The sequence below is a fragment of the Tenrec ecaudatus genome, chromosome 16 (assembly GCF_050624435.1).
Source record: "Tenrec ecaudatus isolate mTenEca1 chromosome 16, mTenEca1.hap1, whole genome shotgun sequence".
Classification (NCBI taxonomy): Eukaryota; Metazoa; Chordata; class Mammalia; order Afrosoricida; family Tenrecidae; genus Tenrec; species Tenrec ecaudatus.
Window position 1 is genome coordinate 52,319,613 of NC_134545.1, and position 18,037 is coordinate 52,337,649.

At 47.2% G+C, this 18,037-nt stretch overlaps 1 protein-coding gene across 7 annotated transcripts in view; it reads right to left on the reverse strand.

Annotated features, from left to right (window-relative positions):
* The window catches only part of LOC142428745 (hexokinase HKDC1), a 64,667-nt gene that overhangs the window by 45,105 nt on the left and 1,525 nt on the right, over nucleotides 1-18,037 (reverse strand). For 6 of the 7 annotated variants that reach the window (XM_075533563.1, XM_075533568.1, XM_075533565.1 and 3 more), the window contains exons 2-4: nucleotides 13,596-13,758; nucleotides 1,595-1,743; nucleotides 1,378-1,497 (exon numbers count right to left, since the gene is read on the reverse strand). In XM_075533563.1, the coding sequence (XP_075389678.1) occupies nucleotides 1,378-1,497; nucleotides 1,595-1,743; nucleotides 13,596-13,758 (432 nt within the window). The remainder of the gene's footprint in view (nucleotides 1-1,377; nucleotides 1,498-1,594; nucleotides 1,744-13,595; nucleotides 13,759-18,037) is intronic. The other variant, XM_075533564.1, reaches the window with a different exon arrangement.

Genomic DNA, 18,037 nt, shown 5'->3' on the forward strand with positions numbered 1-18,037 from the left:
GTATGAGCCCCAATAAATTGTTAAAAAAAAAAAAAAGATGGAAATGTCACTTCCCTGCCCATCTCACAGGAATGAAAACACCTGGTAGCTACATCGTATGCGTGCAGAATGAATGGTTTGCTTGGTCCATAAAACAGGACTATTATGGTGTTGCCTGGTAGGAATACCTTGGGAACATAATTTCAATTTAAGAAAATGGTCTTCAGTTTGCATGATCAATCATTTGCCTACAATGGTGTTTCCCAAAGTTTCATGTTTAAGATAGGAAATAATTACAGAATGTTTTAGACTGGAAGAAAACTTGAAGGCTAAGAGATTTGCCCAAGTCACAGAATCAAGAGTGACTGAGTCTAAGCACCCAAATTCCACAAGCACATCTCATCCAAGCATCCCCTCTGTTCAGAACAAGGAAAGCCAGACTGAGAGAGGAAAGCAAGAGCTCCAGGTCTCCTGTGATTGAAGAACAGAGCCGAGCTAAGGCACAGGTCTCTGATTCCCACCTAATATCTTTAACATCTGCCTTCGTAGCTCACCTGATAGGACAGTAAGTGATATATAGGCGTCTCCTCACCTACCCTCGAGAAAGGATCTCAGGGACAAAGTGAGGCCTCCAGCAAGGCGGTTTCAAATTCACGATTTGACTGTCCTGTGGACGATGCAACAAGAGTCTGCACTCCGGGCTGGAGGGTCCTGGGAGACCATCACCCTCTGCTCCTAGAGAACTTATTGTCTTTTTCCAGACTCCCTTATCGCCACCACTTTATGTAAGATCTGAATTGCCTCTACCCTGTTTACAGATTGAAAGCTGAGACTCACAGAGATGAATTACCTGAGACCTACACATGGCAGAGGCCCAGCGGAGACTGGGTATATCCCAGGCATCCAATAACATTTTCACTCCAGTGACTTCTCAACTCCGTCCACCTCCTAAGGATTTACTGGAAGGGTGAGATGCCCAGTCTTCCGGCTTTCCGCCTAGTCAGCTAGGTGGTGTTAAGGGTGCAGTGCCTTAAGGCTAGCAGCATCGTATGATCTAGAAGTTGTTTCAATTGCAAACTTAGGGCCTCACACCAGACCCACTGCTCTTACAACTCTGTGCTTCTGCGTAAGCCAGCCATGGAGGGGATTCCCATGTTAGAGAACCATTAACCTATCTGCTCCCTTGAGCTGCGCCTAGAGTGAGTATCGTATCAAGGTACTGGGGTCCACAGAGTATCTGCTTCACATTTTCACTTCATTAAAAGGAAGAAATCCTTGTGGGTACCCTGGGTCCTCTGTCCCCAACGCCTTCCAGATAAGCCCACACCCTCCAGACCCAAAGCTCAAATCATGCCCATCTCCCCCACCCCACCCACATCCAGCCCTCCACCAGCCTACCTCATCTAGTTTAGTCTGCCAGTAAGGAAACGAAAAGGTGAAGCCAAGGGGCAATTCCTTCTGCTTCAAATCTTTAGTCTCCATGAAATCAGCCAGACAGTCAGCAACGTATTCGAACAGCTGCAGAGAAGAGACAGCAAAGGGCACGGGATGAGGCACGGGTACTCGTCAGTGATGCCCAGGTGTCCCGCTTCCCAGAAGCCGCCCGCCTGGGTACCTGGGGGCCATTGCCTCGCGTGATTTCACTGGTCATTGGGTAGAATTGACTCTCCATGTGCACCTTCTGCTTCCCTTCTTCGGAGACTTGAATCTTCGAGACTCGGAACTTGGACCCTCCAAGATCCAGGGCAAGAAACTCTCCATGTTCTATTCCAAAAATAAAGCCAGAAGAGGAAAAGGACCAATCATTGAGGGTGCGTGGTATGACAAATTTGACCAGTTGCTGTCCAGCCCGTTCCGACTCACGTCAGAGTAGAGGTGTGATCTAGAGGATTTTCAACATTTTGGAACTAATTCACCCACACCTTCTTTCGAGGCTGTTTCACCCAAACATACGCTTCATTTTCACTTTTTTCTGAATGGTTTGGGTCAGGCTCATTCATTTCTGTTTTCTCCGGCTGGAGTGGGTCTGGCCTAAGAAAGCAGACATCCTTGCCCCCTTGTGGCTATTGTTAGTGGCTATTGAGTTGGCTCTGCCTTGTGTATGACAACCCCATGTATGACTCAGCAAAGCATAGCCTGGTCCTGTGCCACCTTTAGAATCTCTGGCACGCGTGAATCCATTGTTGGCTCCTGTCAGCTCATCTCCATGAGGGTTTCCTTTGCTTTCACTGACCCTCGACTCTACCACACAAGATAGCCTTCTCTACTCTTTGCTCTTTCCTGATGGACATCATAGAGCCAAAGCACAGCACACGAACCAAAGTCCACTTCTAAGAAACATTCTGGTTGTTTCTTCCTGGTTACATCTTCCACTTTGCTTTGTTTGTTCTCCTGGCCATTCAATGTTCTTTGCAAACACCACAGATCAAATACATCCATTCCTCTTCTGTTCCCTTTCTCTGGCACTGTAAGGACCATCATGTTGTCCCTGCTTCTACTCCCATCGGGTTAAGCTGTGTATGAGGCTAGTTTCGCTCTCCTGCTCTCCCTTGTGCATGTTCTTTCAGGCCTTTAGCCACATTTCCTCCTTGCTTAGAGTAGCTTTCTTTTCCCCCCTAGAATGGAACCTTTCCCACTCCAGAGGCCTGTTTCTCCATACCGCTTGCATGGAGAGGGTTCACTGCATCTTCTCCCAGTGAGTGTGTCCCTTTCCTACAGCCTGGCCCACTGAGAAGGGCGCCAGCTATGGGGTCAGGAAGACTTGGACTCTCACTCAACTCTGTCTTTTATTGGATCAATGGCCTCCCTTTGTTGAGCCTCAGCAAATGGGGTCATGACGTCGAGCTCATAGGGTGGCTGGGAGGCATAAGGACATTGAATTTTATGGCTAAAGTTTATTCAGTTGCTAATGGAAAGGTTGGATTCGGCTTCTACTTGACTCAACTTCTATGTGACCCCCAAGCAGAGCCTTCAGCAATAGCCAAAGACACCAAAGATCACCGAGGACAGAAACTCTCAACTCACTGCTATCAAGTCAAACCCTGTGGGTTTCCAAGACTGTAACGATTTACGGGAGTAGAAAGCCCAGTCTTTCTCCCATGAAGCCTCTGGTGGTTTTTGAACTGGTTACTGCACGGATCACAGATCAATTCATAACCACTCCCCCACTCCTGAGCCAACAAGATTTTGCATAGGATCACCTGTGCCTATAGCAGACCTAAAGAGGCTGGTGAGGAGGAGGGTAAGTGTTTGCAAGGTCAGCATTCAAACCAACCTATAGACAACTAAGAGCAACTCTAGTTGAAGGCAGTCTATCGTAACTGCTCTGTTTAGTGATTGGGAGGAACTAAGGATGAAACAGGGTACCGCTCTCAGGCGAGTTCGATAAAGGATGAGGAGTTAAGGAAGTGATCCCAGAGGATGTCGCTGAACACTCTGAGTCCATCTCTGAAATGAAAGAGAGCCTCAAGGGATTGTTGGTTTGATGTCGGCAGGTCTCCCACAATGGATGCCAAAGCAGCCCCATGGAAGAGAGGAGGATTTCCTCCGTAGGGTTTTCAGCCCTTCATAAGGTTTTCAATGGCTAATCCCTTCAGAAGCGGGCAGCAGTGGGGTCAGGCATCAGGACTGTGAAGACGGAGCAGGAGGGGTCGTGTTCCCTTCCTGATGCACATAGGGTACCTGGAGTTGGAACCAACTCTACAACCTAACAACATAGAGTGGCCAAGGCCATGGTCTTTGCAGAGTCAACCACCAGGTCTGTCTCACACAGAGCTGCTTGGTGGGCTTGAGCTCTGAGCCTTCCAGTTAGCAGCTGAGCACTGAACCATTTACCACCCCTCTCCGGCAACCCCCAAAACCAAGCTCATTGCCATCAACGGAATTCTATGCGCGGTGAGCCTATGCGCAGAGCAGAACCGCCTCTGTGGGTTTCCAAGGCTGTAAATCGTTATGGGAGCAGAAAGCCTTATTTTTCTCCTTCAGAGTGACTGGTGGATTTGAACTGCTGGCCTTGAGGTTATCAGGCAAAGGCATAACTCTCAAGGGATTGGAAGGGTTTTTGTTGTTCTGGTTTTGTTTACTACTAAGCCTGAAATTACAGCACCTGTTCATAATGTCTCTGAAGGATTTGGAGTAAATTTTTAGAAAATTCAAAGCATTCCCTCCACATGACCTCATCTGACCCTAACAACTCGGCAAATATGGGGGGACAAACTGGCTTGCCTGATGAGGACAGGAGCACTGGGGGTCCCAGAACTTGCAAGGGCCTTCAGACCCAGAACCTCCTGCAACAGCATTGCTGGTGAGATAACCTTCAACCAATTCCCCATCAAAAGCAGTTTTAATGTTCATTTGCTTTTAGCTGCTGGGAAGATTTCCTGCATATTGAGAGGGTCGGGGGAGACAACAAAGAAAAGAAGTGGTGTCTCCCAACAAGTTTCAAAACCATTGTCAGTATGAGTGAGGAAAACACGTCCACCCTCAAAGGTCACTTTCCCCAGCGTCTAGAACAGGTCTTCTCCATATCTGGTGGAAGAGTCACAGCACAAGGAGCCAGGAGGACTTAGTCCGGCTGCCACCCCACCGCTCCCTAGCCTGCCTCCACCCCCCACGCCCTGTGAGTCAGAGAACAGACGTTGACCCCATTGCTTCTTTGGAACAGCCCTGGATGCCCCACCAAGGATAAGAGTTGGGGATTGAGCCAAGATTTCAAAGAAACGTCAATTCAAAGTTGTGCTTCTCCATGGGGGAACCCTCAATCTGCACCCCTACCTACCAGAGAGGGAGCAAAGCCTTTCCCATCACACTTTCCCTGGGGCCTCACAATCAGCAGAACCAAGCTGCCTTTGAGCCACACCTTTCCTCAGGGGCTCAGAGGAAAGTAGAAGCTCAGCAAAGCTCTTCTAACTTTAGTCCCTGCTGCAGCTCCTGCCCCAACTCTGCTTCTGAAGCTTGGTCCAGGCACTGGGACCTGGTGCTGGACGAGCCCCTGGGTCTACAGTGCTTTCGTCTGACCTGGGGGAAGAGCCACAAGGCTGTGACAGGGATTGCGCATGGCAGTGAGTCCCTGGTCACCAAAAGTCACAGTAGATGCTCCGTAACGATCTATCCCTTTCCCTCTTAAGACTTTGCACAGAGGCTAAGAATGAAACAACTGGGGGAGATTGTATGGATCCCCTTTAGAAGGTTATAGTCTGTGATAGGCAATATAATGACCCCTAAATTGTCCAGGAATTGATAGAATACCAGTTGAAAAAGTTCTTCCAGCTGATGAAGTACTGAAGCACTCATTTGTCTATGGAAAGAAATTCGGGAAACAGCTACTTGGCCAACTGACTGGAAGAGATCCATATTTGTAGCCATTCCAAATAAGGTGATCCAATATGATGCAGAAATTATCAAACAAGACCATTAATATAACATGCCTGTAAAAATTTGTGAAGGACCATCAACAACCACTGCAGTGCATCAAAGGGGAGCTGCCAGAAGTCCAAGCTGAATCCAGAAGAGGATGTGTAATGAGAAAATCTATTATTGATGTCAGATGTAGCTTAGTTGGAAGCAGAGAATATTAATACAATGTGTACTTGTGTTTTACCCACTGTGCAAAGACATTCATCTACGTGGATCATAAAAAACTAGGGATCACATTGAGAAGAACGTGAATTCTGGTACACTTTGTTGTGCCTACATGCTACCTGGCCTGGACCAAGAAGTAATCCAACAGAACGAGGGAATACTGAATGATTTAAAATCAGAAAAGGTGTATGTCAGAGTTGAATCCTCTCACCATAGTTATTCAATCTGTCTACTTAGCAAATAATCCAAAAAGCCAGACGATGTGAAGATGTCTAAATGGAGCATCCGGTTGCTAGCAACCTGTGATATCCAGTCAACACAACGTTGTTTGCTGAAAATGAGGAAGACTTGAAGTACTTGATGAAGTTCAAAGACTGCAGCCTTCAGTTGGGATTTCAACTCAATCTAAAGCCAAAGTGCTCACCTGTGGGCCCATAAGCAACATCATCCTAAACAGAGAAAAGACTGGGTTTGTCTAGGATTTCCTAGTACTTGGATCCACAATCAAAGCTCCTAGAAGCAGAAGCCAAGAAACCAAACAATATATTGGGCAGATATGCTGCAGGAGACCACCCTAAAATGTTGAAGACTCAGGTGCACTTGATCCAAACCATGGTGTTTTACAATCACCTCAGTTGGATGTGAAAGTTGGACACTGGGGACTTCCGGGAAGATGGCAACGGAAGTGACACATACCAGAGGGACTCCGCAGAATCCAGCCCAGGAGAGTTGCTTAGAGGGAAAGTCAACACTGCTGGAAAGCAGGAGGAGCATCATAAAGACAAGTAGGCACAATGTTAGTGACTCCACAGGTCTGTCTGAATAGGACAGGCTGGATGAACTATCTGGAGGAAAAACAACGGGACCGACAGTTTTGTGGGGACTTGGGGTGGGGGGGTAGGGGGGGTAAGGAAGTGGTGTTAGCAAACCCAGGGACAAGGGAAAAACATGGGACCCCAAATGGTAGAGAAGTGGGAGTGGCAGGCCTGGTGGGAAATGATCAAGGGTAAGGTTGCTTAGAGAAGAGGTATACTCTAGCCCAGGTGGTGATGAAGCATGGTAATAGGGCAGGAGGAAAGTCAAGGGAGATGGAGGAAAGAGCTAGGAGTCAAAGGGCATTCATGGAGGTCTAGACAAAGACATGTACATGCAAATATATATAGGAGGATGGGGAAATAGATCTATGTGTCTATATTTATAGGTCAAGTATTAAGGTGGCGGAAGGACCTTGGGCCTCTACTCAAACACTCCCTCAATGCATGAATACCTTCTTTTATTAAATTGGAACTCTATGATGCTCACTCTCCCGACACAACGGCTGGAGCCAAAGTGTGTGAACAAGTAAATGTGGTGAAGAAAGCTGATGGTGCCCGGCTATCAAAAGAGATAGTGACTGGGGTCTTAAAGGCTTGAAGATAAACAAGCGGCCATCTAGCTCAGAAGCAACAAAGTCCACATGGAAGAACACACCAGCCTGAGTGAGCGAGTGGTCCCAAAGGGATCAGTTACCAGGCATCAAAGAACAAAAAATCATATCATTGACTGCACACCTCCATGATAGGATCGCTGAAGACAAATGGGTGCATAAGCAAATGTGGTGAAGAAAGCTGATGGTGCCCGGCTATCAAAAGAGATAGTGTCTGGGGTCTTAAAGGCTTGAAGGTGAACAAGCGGCCATCTCGCTCAGAAACAAATAAGCCCACATGGAAGAAGCACACCGGCCAGTGCGATCACGAGGTGCCCAAGGGACCAGGTATAAGGCATCATGCAAAAAAAAAAAAAAGATGTAAGTGTGTGTATGTATGTGTATATATGTGTATATGTATATATGTATGTATATATATGTATATATATATCATATTAAATGAAGGGGGAAGTGCAGAGTGGAGACCCAAGGCCCAAGTGTCGACCAATGGAGATCCCCTCATAGAGGGGTTTAGGAGAGGAGATGGGTTAATTAGGGTGTGAGGTAGTATCGATGAAGAACACAGCTTTCCCCCGGATCCTGGATGCTTCCTCCCCCCAACTACCATGATCCGAATTCTACCTTGCAGGGCTGGATAGGACAGAGGCTGTACACTGGTGCATATGAGGGTTGGAGGTACAGGGAATCCAGGGTGGATGATACCTTCAGGACCAAGGGTGTGAGGGACGATGCTGGGAGAGTGGAGGGTGAGTGGGTTGGAAAGGGGGAACTGATTACAAGGATCCACATGTGACCTCTTCCCTGGGAGAGGGACAGCAGAGAAGGGGGGAAGGAAGACTCCGGATAGGGCAAGATATGACAAAACAACGATGTATAAATTACCAAGGGCATATGAGGGAGGGGGGAATGGGGAGGGAGGAGGGGAAAAAAAAGAGGACCTGATGCAAGGGGCTTAAGTGGAGAGCAAATGCCTTGAGAATGATTGGGGCAGGGAATGTATGGATGTGCTTTATACAATTGATGTATGTATATGTATGGATTGTGGTAAGAGTTGTATGAGTCCCTAATAAAATGTAAAAGAAGAAAAGAGAAAAAAAAAAGACAAGTAGGCACAGACCCATAGGGTTTTGAAGTGCTGGGGGCTTTTGGCTTATGTCAGTGGAAGCCGGCTGGGGCTTGACCTTGGCCCAGCCACTGTATCTGCCGGAGCCGAGACCATTTGGAGCCTGTAGCGGGGCTTGGTTTCAACACAGCCACAGTTTGCCCCCTCCTGCCTCAGGGCAGGACAGGACCCTTGCAGCTCCACTGGCAGGGATCAGGGTTCAGCTACATTGTTGCTTCTGTTTGCATCTCTGCTCTCTGTTCCCACACAGCCTTGGAAGGCTGGCACAGGGGCTTTTTCATGGCACAGCCACAGCTTGCCACCACCCGTCTGGGAGGAGACTAAACCCAAACCCTTGCAGCTCCACGGGCAGGGATCAGAGTTCAGCTACATTGCTGCTTCTGTTTACATCTCTGCTCTCTGTACCCCCACCGTCTTTAAAGGCTGCTCAGGGGCTTTCTCACGGCTCATGTGGCTTGCCAATGGGGCTTGCCCCACTGCCTCAGGGCAGGGACTAAACCCTTGCAGCTCCACGGGCAGGGAGTGGGACTCAGCTACATAGTTGCTTTTGCTTCCCTCACTTCCCTATATTCCTGCACAGTCTAAACTGTCTTACTTTTTAATTTTTCTCCTCCTCTTTGTCTCTTTTCTGTTCTCTCACACTCCACTGCTTACCCTCCCTTTGCCCTAGGGCATTTATGGCTATACCATACCCAGCTAGGTGAGCTCCACCCCTGCGTAGCTATCCCAAGGCTAGGGAAAGGTCTGCTTTCCCTCCAGGGGATACTCTGCCCAACTTCTCACCAGGGAATGCCTGCCTGTGTGCCTGGGGGCACAAGGCAACTCAGCCAACACTCATCAACATTCCAAACTGTTGCAGGAACCTCTGCCCAAACTCTGAAACAACAAAGCAGGCAACCCACCAGCCTTCTGGGGCACTCCCCTGATAAGGAAGCCACAGGAGGACAAAGAGGTAGGTTAATCCCATAGTAAAATTAGCTGTAGGCTGTTCGAAGAAGCATTCCTATAAATCTCCCAGAGAGCGCCAGTGCTCTTCAATTCCCTGGAAAATGGCACCTGGTCCCTCTAAAACAACGCAACCAGTCAGCAGCCCCAACGACATCAATGGGGAAAAAAGGAGAAACAAAAGGCAATGGCAGAAGATGTCCTGAACATAACAACATACATAGAAGAAGCAGACATTGAGCTGCCACAGAAAGAAATTTTCAGAATGCTGCTTGGAGTCATACAGGATATGAGGGAAACAATACAGAAAAAGGATGAAATGATAGAGGAGATAAAGGCCATACACCAAAGGGAAATACAGGAGCTTAGGGAGGAGATAACAAAAACCAGTAGCAGAAACACGGGCTTTGAGAATCGATTGGAGGAATCCGAGAACCGCATCAGTGACTTGGAGGACAGTCAAGCAGACTTTAACAAACGTGAACAAAAATCTAATAAGATCATCAGAAAAGCTGAAGAAAACGTAAGAGCTATGTCTGATGCTATAAAGCGAAACAACATTAGAATTATTGGCTTACCAGAGAAAGATACAACAAAGAAGTCATCTGCAACAATAGTGAGATAACTCTTGGAGGGAAACTTCCCCACCCTAATGAATGAAAACCAGGCAACCATTCAGGAGGCTGAAAGAATGAACACCAGCAAGATTGAACCCCAAGAAGAAGACACCAAGGCACATAATAGTTAAACTATCCAACTTTGAGGAAAAGGAGAAAATCATGAGAGCAGCTAGGGAAAAACAAGCAATCACATATAAAGGTTCCCACATAAGAATATGCTCAGACCTATCAGCAGAAAGTATGAAGAAGAGGAGAGAGTGGAGTAACATATTCCAAAAATTGAAGGAAAACATTGCAAACCCAAGAATACTCTACCCAGCCAAATTATCGATTAAAATAGATGGAGAAGTAAGAGTCTTCCCAGACAAGGAAAAACTCAAAGAGTACTTTAGAAGAAAACCAGCCTTACAAAAGATCCTTGCCGACTCAGTATGGGCAGAAGAACAACGCTCACCAAGTATAAATAAGAGACCGCCACATAGAACAACCTCACCCAGAGGGCAACAAAGAGAAAACAGACCCCAAGATAGCATTTGCTTAAGTATGGAAGGAAGTCAAGAGTGATAAACACACACACACACACACACACACACACGCACAACACACTAATGAGAAAGGAAAGTAGGAAAACTCCCAACACAAAAGGTATAAGATGACATCACAGAGTCTGCAGATGGAGATAATAACCCTGAGAAAGATAGATCACAGGGAAAGAAACTCAACAAGGAGACTAGAGAGCTAAACACCACAATTAGACAATTTGACCTGATAGATATTTACAGAGCTTTTCATCCAAATACAAAAAATGTCACATTCTTTTCAAGGCCACATGGCACACATTCACAGATAGACCACATGCTGGGGCATAAGGCAAATCTTCATAAATTTAAGCACATTGAAGTAATACAGACCTCTCTCTCTCTCTGACCACTGTGCCCTAAGGCTGGAAATCAACAAAAGGAAACCAAAGAAAGCAAGAGCAATCAATTGGAGGATGAATAACTCTCTACTGCAAAACGAGTGCGTACTGGCGCAGATCAGAGATGAAATCAGGAAATTTCTAGAAACCAATGAAAATGATCACACGACGTACCAAAACTTATGGGACACAGCAAAGGCAACCATCAGAGGAAGTTTCACAGCAATACATGCACACCTGAGAAAGGAAGAGAGACTCATGACTGATATGCTGGCACAAAATTAACAACTAGAGCAGAGTCAGCAGGACAATCCTACTAATAGCAGAAGAAATTATAAAAATCAGGGCTGAGATCCAGGAGAGGGAAAATAAGAAAACTATAGGAAAAATTAATACTGCTAAAAGTTGGTTCTTTGAAAGGATAAACAGAATCGATAGACCACTGGCAAACCTAACCAAAGAAAGGAGGGAACAAATCTCAATAGCAAGAATAAGGGATGAAAGAGGGGTCATTACAACAGACCCTAATGAAATCAAAAGGATAGTTACACAGTACTATGAAGGATTGTACTCAAATTAATTCAACAATTTGGCAGACATGGACAAATTCTTGGAAAAACAATCCCTCCCTAGACTATCCTTGGTGGACATAAAAAATCTCAACAGACCCATAGCAATAGAAGAAATAGAAAAGGTTATCAAGGGATTACCAACAAAAAAATCCCCTGAACCAAATGGCTTCACTGGAGAATTCTACCAAGCATTTAGGGAAGAACTAACACCAATCCTACACAAACTCTTCCAGAACACAGAAAAAGACGGCAAACTCCCGAACTCCCTCTATGAAGTTAGTATAATACTGATACCAAAACCAGGCAAGGATCCCACAAGAATCAAAAACTACAGACCAATATCCCTAATGAATATCGATACAAAAATCCTTAACAAAATACCAGCCAACAGAATACAAAAGTATATAAAAGAAATAATTCACCATGAACAAGTGGGACTCATACCAGGGATACAGGGATGGTTCAACATATGAAAGACCATTAGTATTATTCATCACATTGACATGAAAAACTATAAGAACCACATGATAATATCGATAGATGCAGAAAAAGCATTCTACAACATCCAACAGCAATTCCTGTTTAAGGCACTTGAGAAGATAGGAATGGAAGGAAAGTTCCTCAAGACAATACAAGCTATATATGAAAAACCAACAGTCAACGTGGTAGTCAACGGAGAAAAGACTAACACAATCCCACAGAAAAAGGGGACCAGACAAGGATGCCCCTTGTCCCCACTCCTATTTAATATCGTGCTAGAGGTTTTAGTTAACAGCATAAGGCAAAGAAGAGACATCAAAGGTATTCGTCTGGGGAAGGAAGAGGTGAAACTATCTTTATTTGCAGATGATATGATTTTATATATGGAAAATCCCAAAAGTTCCACAAAGGGAGTACTGGAAGCAATAGAGGAGTTTGGCAGAATGGCAGGATACAAGATTGACAAACAGAAGTCCATCAGACTGTTATACACATTGGATAAGACCACAGAAAAAGAGATAAAAAAGGTGGTACCCTTCACAATAGCCTAATACAAATTGAATCATCAGAGAAAAAAAATCTTACCATAGTGAATGAAGGGGGAAGTTCAGAGTGGAGACCCAAAGCCCATTTGTTGGCCACTGGAGATCCCCCCTCACAGAGGGGTCTAGGGGAGGAGATGAGTCAGTCAGGGTGCGATGTAGCACCGATGAAGAATACAGCTTTCCTCCAGTTCCTAAATCCTTCCTCCCCACCAACTATCATGATCCGAATTCTACCTTGCAAGTCTGGATAGGGCAGAGGTACACTGGTGCAGATAGGAGCTGGAGGCACCGGGAATCCAGGGTGGATGATACCTTCAGGACCAGGGGTGTGAGTGGCGATACTGGGAGGATTGAGGGAGAGTGGGTTGGAAAGAGGGAACCGATTACAAGGATCTGCATGTAACCTCCTCCTTGGGGGACGGACAACAGAAAAGGGGGTGAAGGGAGATGTAGGACAGGGTGAGATATGACAGAATAATAATTTATAAATTATCGAGGGCTCATGAGGGAGGGGGTAGCGGGGAGGGAGGGGGGAAAAAGAGGACCTGATGCCAAAGGCTTAAGTGGAGAGCAAATGCTTTGAAAATGATGAGGGCAAAGAATGTACAGATGTGCTTTACATAATTGATGTATGTGTGGATTGTGATAAGAGTTGTATGAGTCCCTAATAAAATGTTTTTTAAAAGAAAGAAAGTTGGACACTGAATAAGGAAGACCAAAGACGAAGCGATGCACTTGAGTTATCGTGCTGGTGAAGAAATTGGCAAACCCCATGAACTGCCGCAGAACAAGCACACCCGTCTTGGAAATACAGCTGGAGCGCTCCTTGGAAGAAAGGATGGGGAGGCTTCATCTCAAGTACTTTGGACATAGTATCAGGAGAGACCAAGCCATTGGTGCTTGGTCAGGTAGAAGGGCAGTGACAAAGAGGAAGCTCCTCCATGAACTGGATCGACACGGTGGCTTTCGCAATAGCCTGAAACATCACAATCGTGAAGCTGGGGCAGGGTCGGGCGGTGCTTTCTTCCGTTGTACACAGGATCACTCTGAGGTAGAAATGAAGTGACGGTACCTAGCGACAGCAGCAATTTTCTGGGTCTGAATTCCTGGGTACCACTACTTTCCCTGTCATTCCTGCCTTAAAGTGACCCCATAGGATAGAGCAGAACTGCTATGTTGCATGACCAAGAGGAACTGCAGGTGCGTGAGGCCTGGTGGGCAGACAGAAAGTACCACGCATCTGTCTCAGGATCCCAGAGGGGTCCAGTACTACCGCCAGGGAGAGTGGGAGGGAGAGGGGAGAGTGTAGAGAAAGCTGGGGTCTGGGACTAAAGGTCAGGTACCTACCAACCAGGAGGAACCACAGGGACCAGGGGCGGGGTCCCTGCAGCCCCAGCTCCACTCACCTGTACCATCCGGAATGGCCCTAACGTAGGTGGGCAGCATCTTCACTGAGGCCGTGGGGTTGGTGTCTTTCCGCAGGCCCTTCTCCATCTCAGCCTGGAACCGTGCCATGATGTCCAAGAGGGTCTCATCGGAGAGCCGCATGTGGTACAGGAATCTGTCCACCTGGAACAGGGACGGGGTTATGCAGTCAAGAGCATAAACCCCAAACTCAACCCCGTAGCCAGCTGCAATCCCGAATCAAGCCACAGTTTTGTGATTTGGATTCCCAAAGGCCGTGAGCTCTAAGGCTCAGAGGCATGGGGGAAGCGTGCCTACACTCCCTTTTCTGTAGGATTTCCTCACTGTCACCCTCTTTGTCATTCTCATCACATCCCAGCAAGGGTTCCTTTTTTTTCCTCATTCTTTTTTTTTATTAAAGTGTTTTATTAGGGGCTCATACAACTCTTATCACAGTCCATTGTGCAAAGCACCTTTGTACATTCATTGCCCTCATCATTCTCACATTTGCTCTCCACTTAAGCCCTTGGCATCAGGTCCTCAAGGGTTCCTTCTCACTAGCAACATGACTTCCTACTGTGGAAAGAATGCTGGTGGTGCACTGGTTAAAAGCTCAGCTGCTATACAGAAAGCCAGCGGTTCAAGCCCACCCAGCACTCCGTGGGAGTAGGATGAGGCTGTTTGCTCCTGTACAGATGCGCAGTCTTGGAAATCTTGCAAACGAGCAGTTCCACTCTGTCCCCTCGGGTCGCTAGAAGGTGCGAATGACAGAGAAAGAAATGACCCTCCCCTTTTTCAGATGGAACTGTGGGAGGCAAGTTTTCTACTTCTCAGTTCAAGTCTCCATCGGCATCTCCACTGGAGATAAACGGAATATATCTTAACTCCTAGATTCCTAAACATGGAAGCTTCCTTGTGTGATGTGGAAGATTTCTATTATCTGATTACGTGAGTAAACATTCATACGCATTTCCCTTAGCTCACTGGCTGCCAGGAAACTCAAAGTTGAGTTCATTTTCCAGTGCTAATCTCTAAAATCCAATCCTGTAAGTTTATATCTGTGTTTTTTTTAACTGAGCTGAGTTGAACTTCTTTCTCACTGTCGATTCTGACTCATAATGAGCCTACAGGACAGAGTAGAACTGCGCTTTGGGGAGTTTGAGGCTATAAATCTTTACAGGAGCAGAAAGCCTCATCTTTCTACGCCCAGGATGATGGGTGAGTTCAAACCACTGACCTTGTGGCTAGCAGTCCAACACTTAACCCTACATGCCACCAGGGCTCCTTTGGGTGAACTTAGATGAAGTTCCATTTGTAAAGTCCACTTAAATTGCTAATGGCATTGAGCAGCTGTCCCTCAATTGCACGTAACCGGAAACCTGGGGGAAAGGGCCTCTGTTCTGGTGGAGACAAATAACCACGGCCGGTACGGCGATGCTCAGTCCACTTGAGGGTAAATGAAAGATGGTGGAAAGTTCCTTCCCTTAAAGGGAATGTTGGCATTACAAGGGATTCCTGGGAAATGGACAATGATGGATAATGGATGAAGCAGGAGGAGGGGGAGTGGCAGATGTCCCCTCTACTTTTCACCCCTGCTTTTTATTTGTGATTCAGGTCCCAAGGAGGAGGGACACAGGGCACAGCCCGCGTAGGAAATGCCCGCCACACCCACCTAAGGCTCAGGACACCAGCTGCAGGCTACAAACAGCTTTCATGCAGGTCAATCATTTCATCTCCCAACATTGCTTTGAGGTGAGGCCAAGAGAATATTAACTGTCCCTAATTCAGAAATGGGAGTCCCAGATCGGTGCAGAGTCAATGTATTCAGCAGCTAACTGAAAGGTTGGAAGTTCAAATCCATGCAGGGATTTGCTTCTGAAAAGTCTGCCTTGGAAAACCCCAGAGCGCCCTTTTCTACTCTGACCCGGTGGGGCCGCCCCTGCGGAGTCAACTTGACAGCAGCAGTCTGGCTAAGGTACAGATGAGGGATCTAAGGAGGCAGTAAAAGTCATTCAGACGCATAGCAATGGGATCATAGCACAGAGTCTAGAGTCCCTGCCCACACTGCCTGGTTTGGTCGGGGATTGACCAGCGCCACGGACAAATGGCATCAGAAATGCAGGCCCCACCTCACCCTTGTCATACAATGGCTGCCCAACTGTAAGTCATGGTGGGGAGGGGGGCACGGGGATGGTGGGGGTGGGGAGATCATTCTGGGAGCAACACAGAGACCAGAGCCAGAAAAATAGCATGTCTCTCGGGAGCCAGAGGAGCCCATCAGAGAGCCATTAACAAGAAGCCATCAGCCACTGGGCTTGAGCAGATTGGACCGGACATGGTGTAAGCAGGTCGTGCTTCATTAGGGACCTTCTGATCAGCCCGAGCCTGTTGCTGACCGTAGTCATTGTCCGGCACAGCCACACACACATCGAGAAAACAAGGATGAGGCTGACCCAAGAAATTGGAGGTGGGGAGGGGTGGGATGGCCTTCGTGGGAACAGATCTGACCCTGGATCTCCTCAAACAGTGCTCCTGAATCAAGCCGCTCACTTTTCTCAGGATCCAGGTACCACAAGCTTCCAGTCACACCATCCCTTCCATGTAAGTGACAGTTCTGAAACCCCCTGGGGGCGATTTGTGTGCTACAGATTTACATCTTGCGTTGTTCCTGCTGCTGCTACTGTGGCAGTAAGTTAAAGGGATGGCAGCAAGAATACCCATGGAGCAATACTTCTGGTTCACTCATTGTATCTTCTACAGTACTTCCTCCAGTAGCTGGAGGAGTGTATCATAATGGGGAAGGGGGAGGTTAAAACATCAACAACTATATTTTAAAGCCAACCAGGTGAGTTGAGACAGAGGTAACCAGGAACACACATCCCAGACATGAAGGAACAGTCTTACAGAAGGACACGCCCACTTTGGGAATGACCATTCAAAAAAAAAAAAAAAAACCACAAAGCAGAGTATGCAGTATCTTCTCCATAAGAGCACCAATGAGCATCACATTTCCCTTCTCAAACTCACAGCCATCGAGGGATGCCGGCTCCGTGACCCTATAGGACAGAGGACTGCCCCTGCGCGTTTCAGAGACTGGAACTCTATGGGAGTAGAAAACCCCGTCTCCCTCTCCCTCTGAGTGGCTGGTGGCCTGGCAGATCATAGCCCAACTCTTACCACCCACACCACCAGGCTCCCACATTCTACTTGGGAACCAGAAAGTCCTCACGGTGCTGCGCAGAGCTACTGAATTACAGCATGAGGCGCTAGGCAGTGTCTGAGCGCTCTCGTGGTCCAAAGGTCTCCTATTATATATAAATCAGGAGTCATAAAAAGGCTCAGTTTTTTGAGCCAGCAATATTCATTTCCGAGACTCTGTCTTCAAAAAATACCCTTAGATTCCGAGGACACTGGGTATACAGCTTTTAGAATGATAGCAATATTTTAATAGGGAAAAGATTTGTTTTCAGAAGTAGCTAAAATGTCCAGCAAGAGAGAAGGCATGAAATAAGTTGTGGTTGAGGATTAACCAGACATTAAAATGATAACTGTAGAGAGAATGGCGAAATGATGGTTAAGAGGCGAGACTGTAGAAACGGCGCCGTGGGGAAGAGGCAAGCAAGGCTTTCACACAGCAAACGTGACGGGTTGGGTGTGCGCTGGGCTGGAGAGCGCACGGCCACTTTTCGTAATGTTGACTAAGCCGTTAAAAAAAACATTTGAAAACCCAGCCAGTTCTCTTAAGAAGGAACCACCAGAGGGCAGTGACTGGGGGTGGGGGCCAGTGCTGTCTGTCGAGGGTCAAATAATGTCAGCATATTGAATTAGAATGGAAACTGCCTCTTTTCTTTCTTTCCTGCTTCCTTTTCTGCTTTTCTGTGAATGGTAGTAGGAGGAGACTTTAAAATTGATCAGGGGTCCGAGTAGAAAATTTCACAGGCAAGGCTAGCCTGGAATCTTGAAGCACAGAAACGTCATAGGGGACTGGCTGCCTGACTCAGGCCTTTTGACCGGATGTGTTTTCACCCTCTAAAGAGTAAATGAGGATATGTTCTCAGAACCTGAGTCATCTCAGCAGCCCATGAACCAGCCTTCCCCACTCCCTGCAAGATCCTTGCCTGCAAACTGCTTCCTCATTCCCCTGGGTCCTTTCAGCCTCGGGGCAGGCTTCCTAAGAGGGGGCGGGGCTGAGCAGGAGCCAGTGTGGTTCAAGCTGTGACGCATGCTGATGCCCACGCCCACGCCCACCCCCTTACCCGGGACCTAGCACAGATCAGAGGCTGCTGGCTGCCTTTCCAACAGCCTTCCAGAGCCTGAACCATGGCTGGTGGGTGAACGTGCTCCCACCTGATCCCGGCGACTGCTCGCACACTTGTCCTGGAGGCTAGGGAGGCAGCTTCTCGTGGCTACTTTCCGGGAGGAGGTAACAGGAAAGTTCATTCCA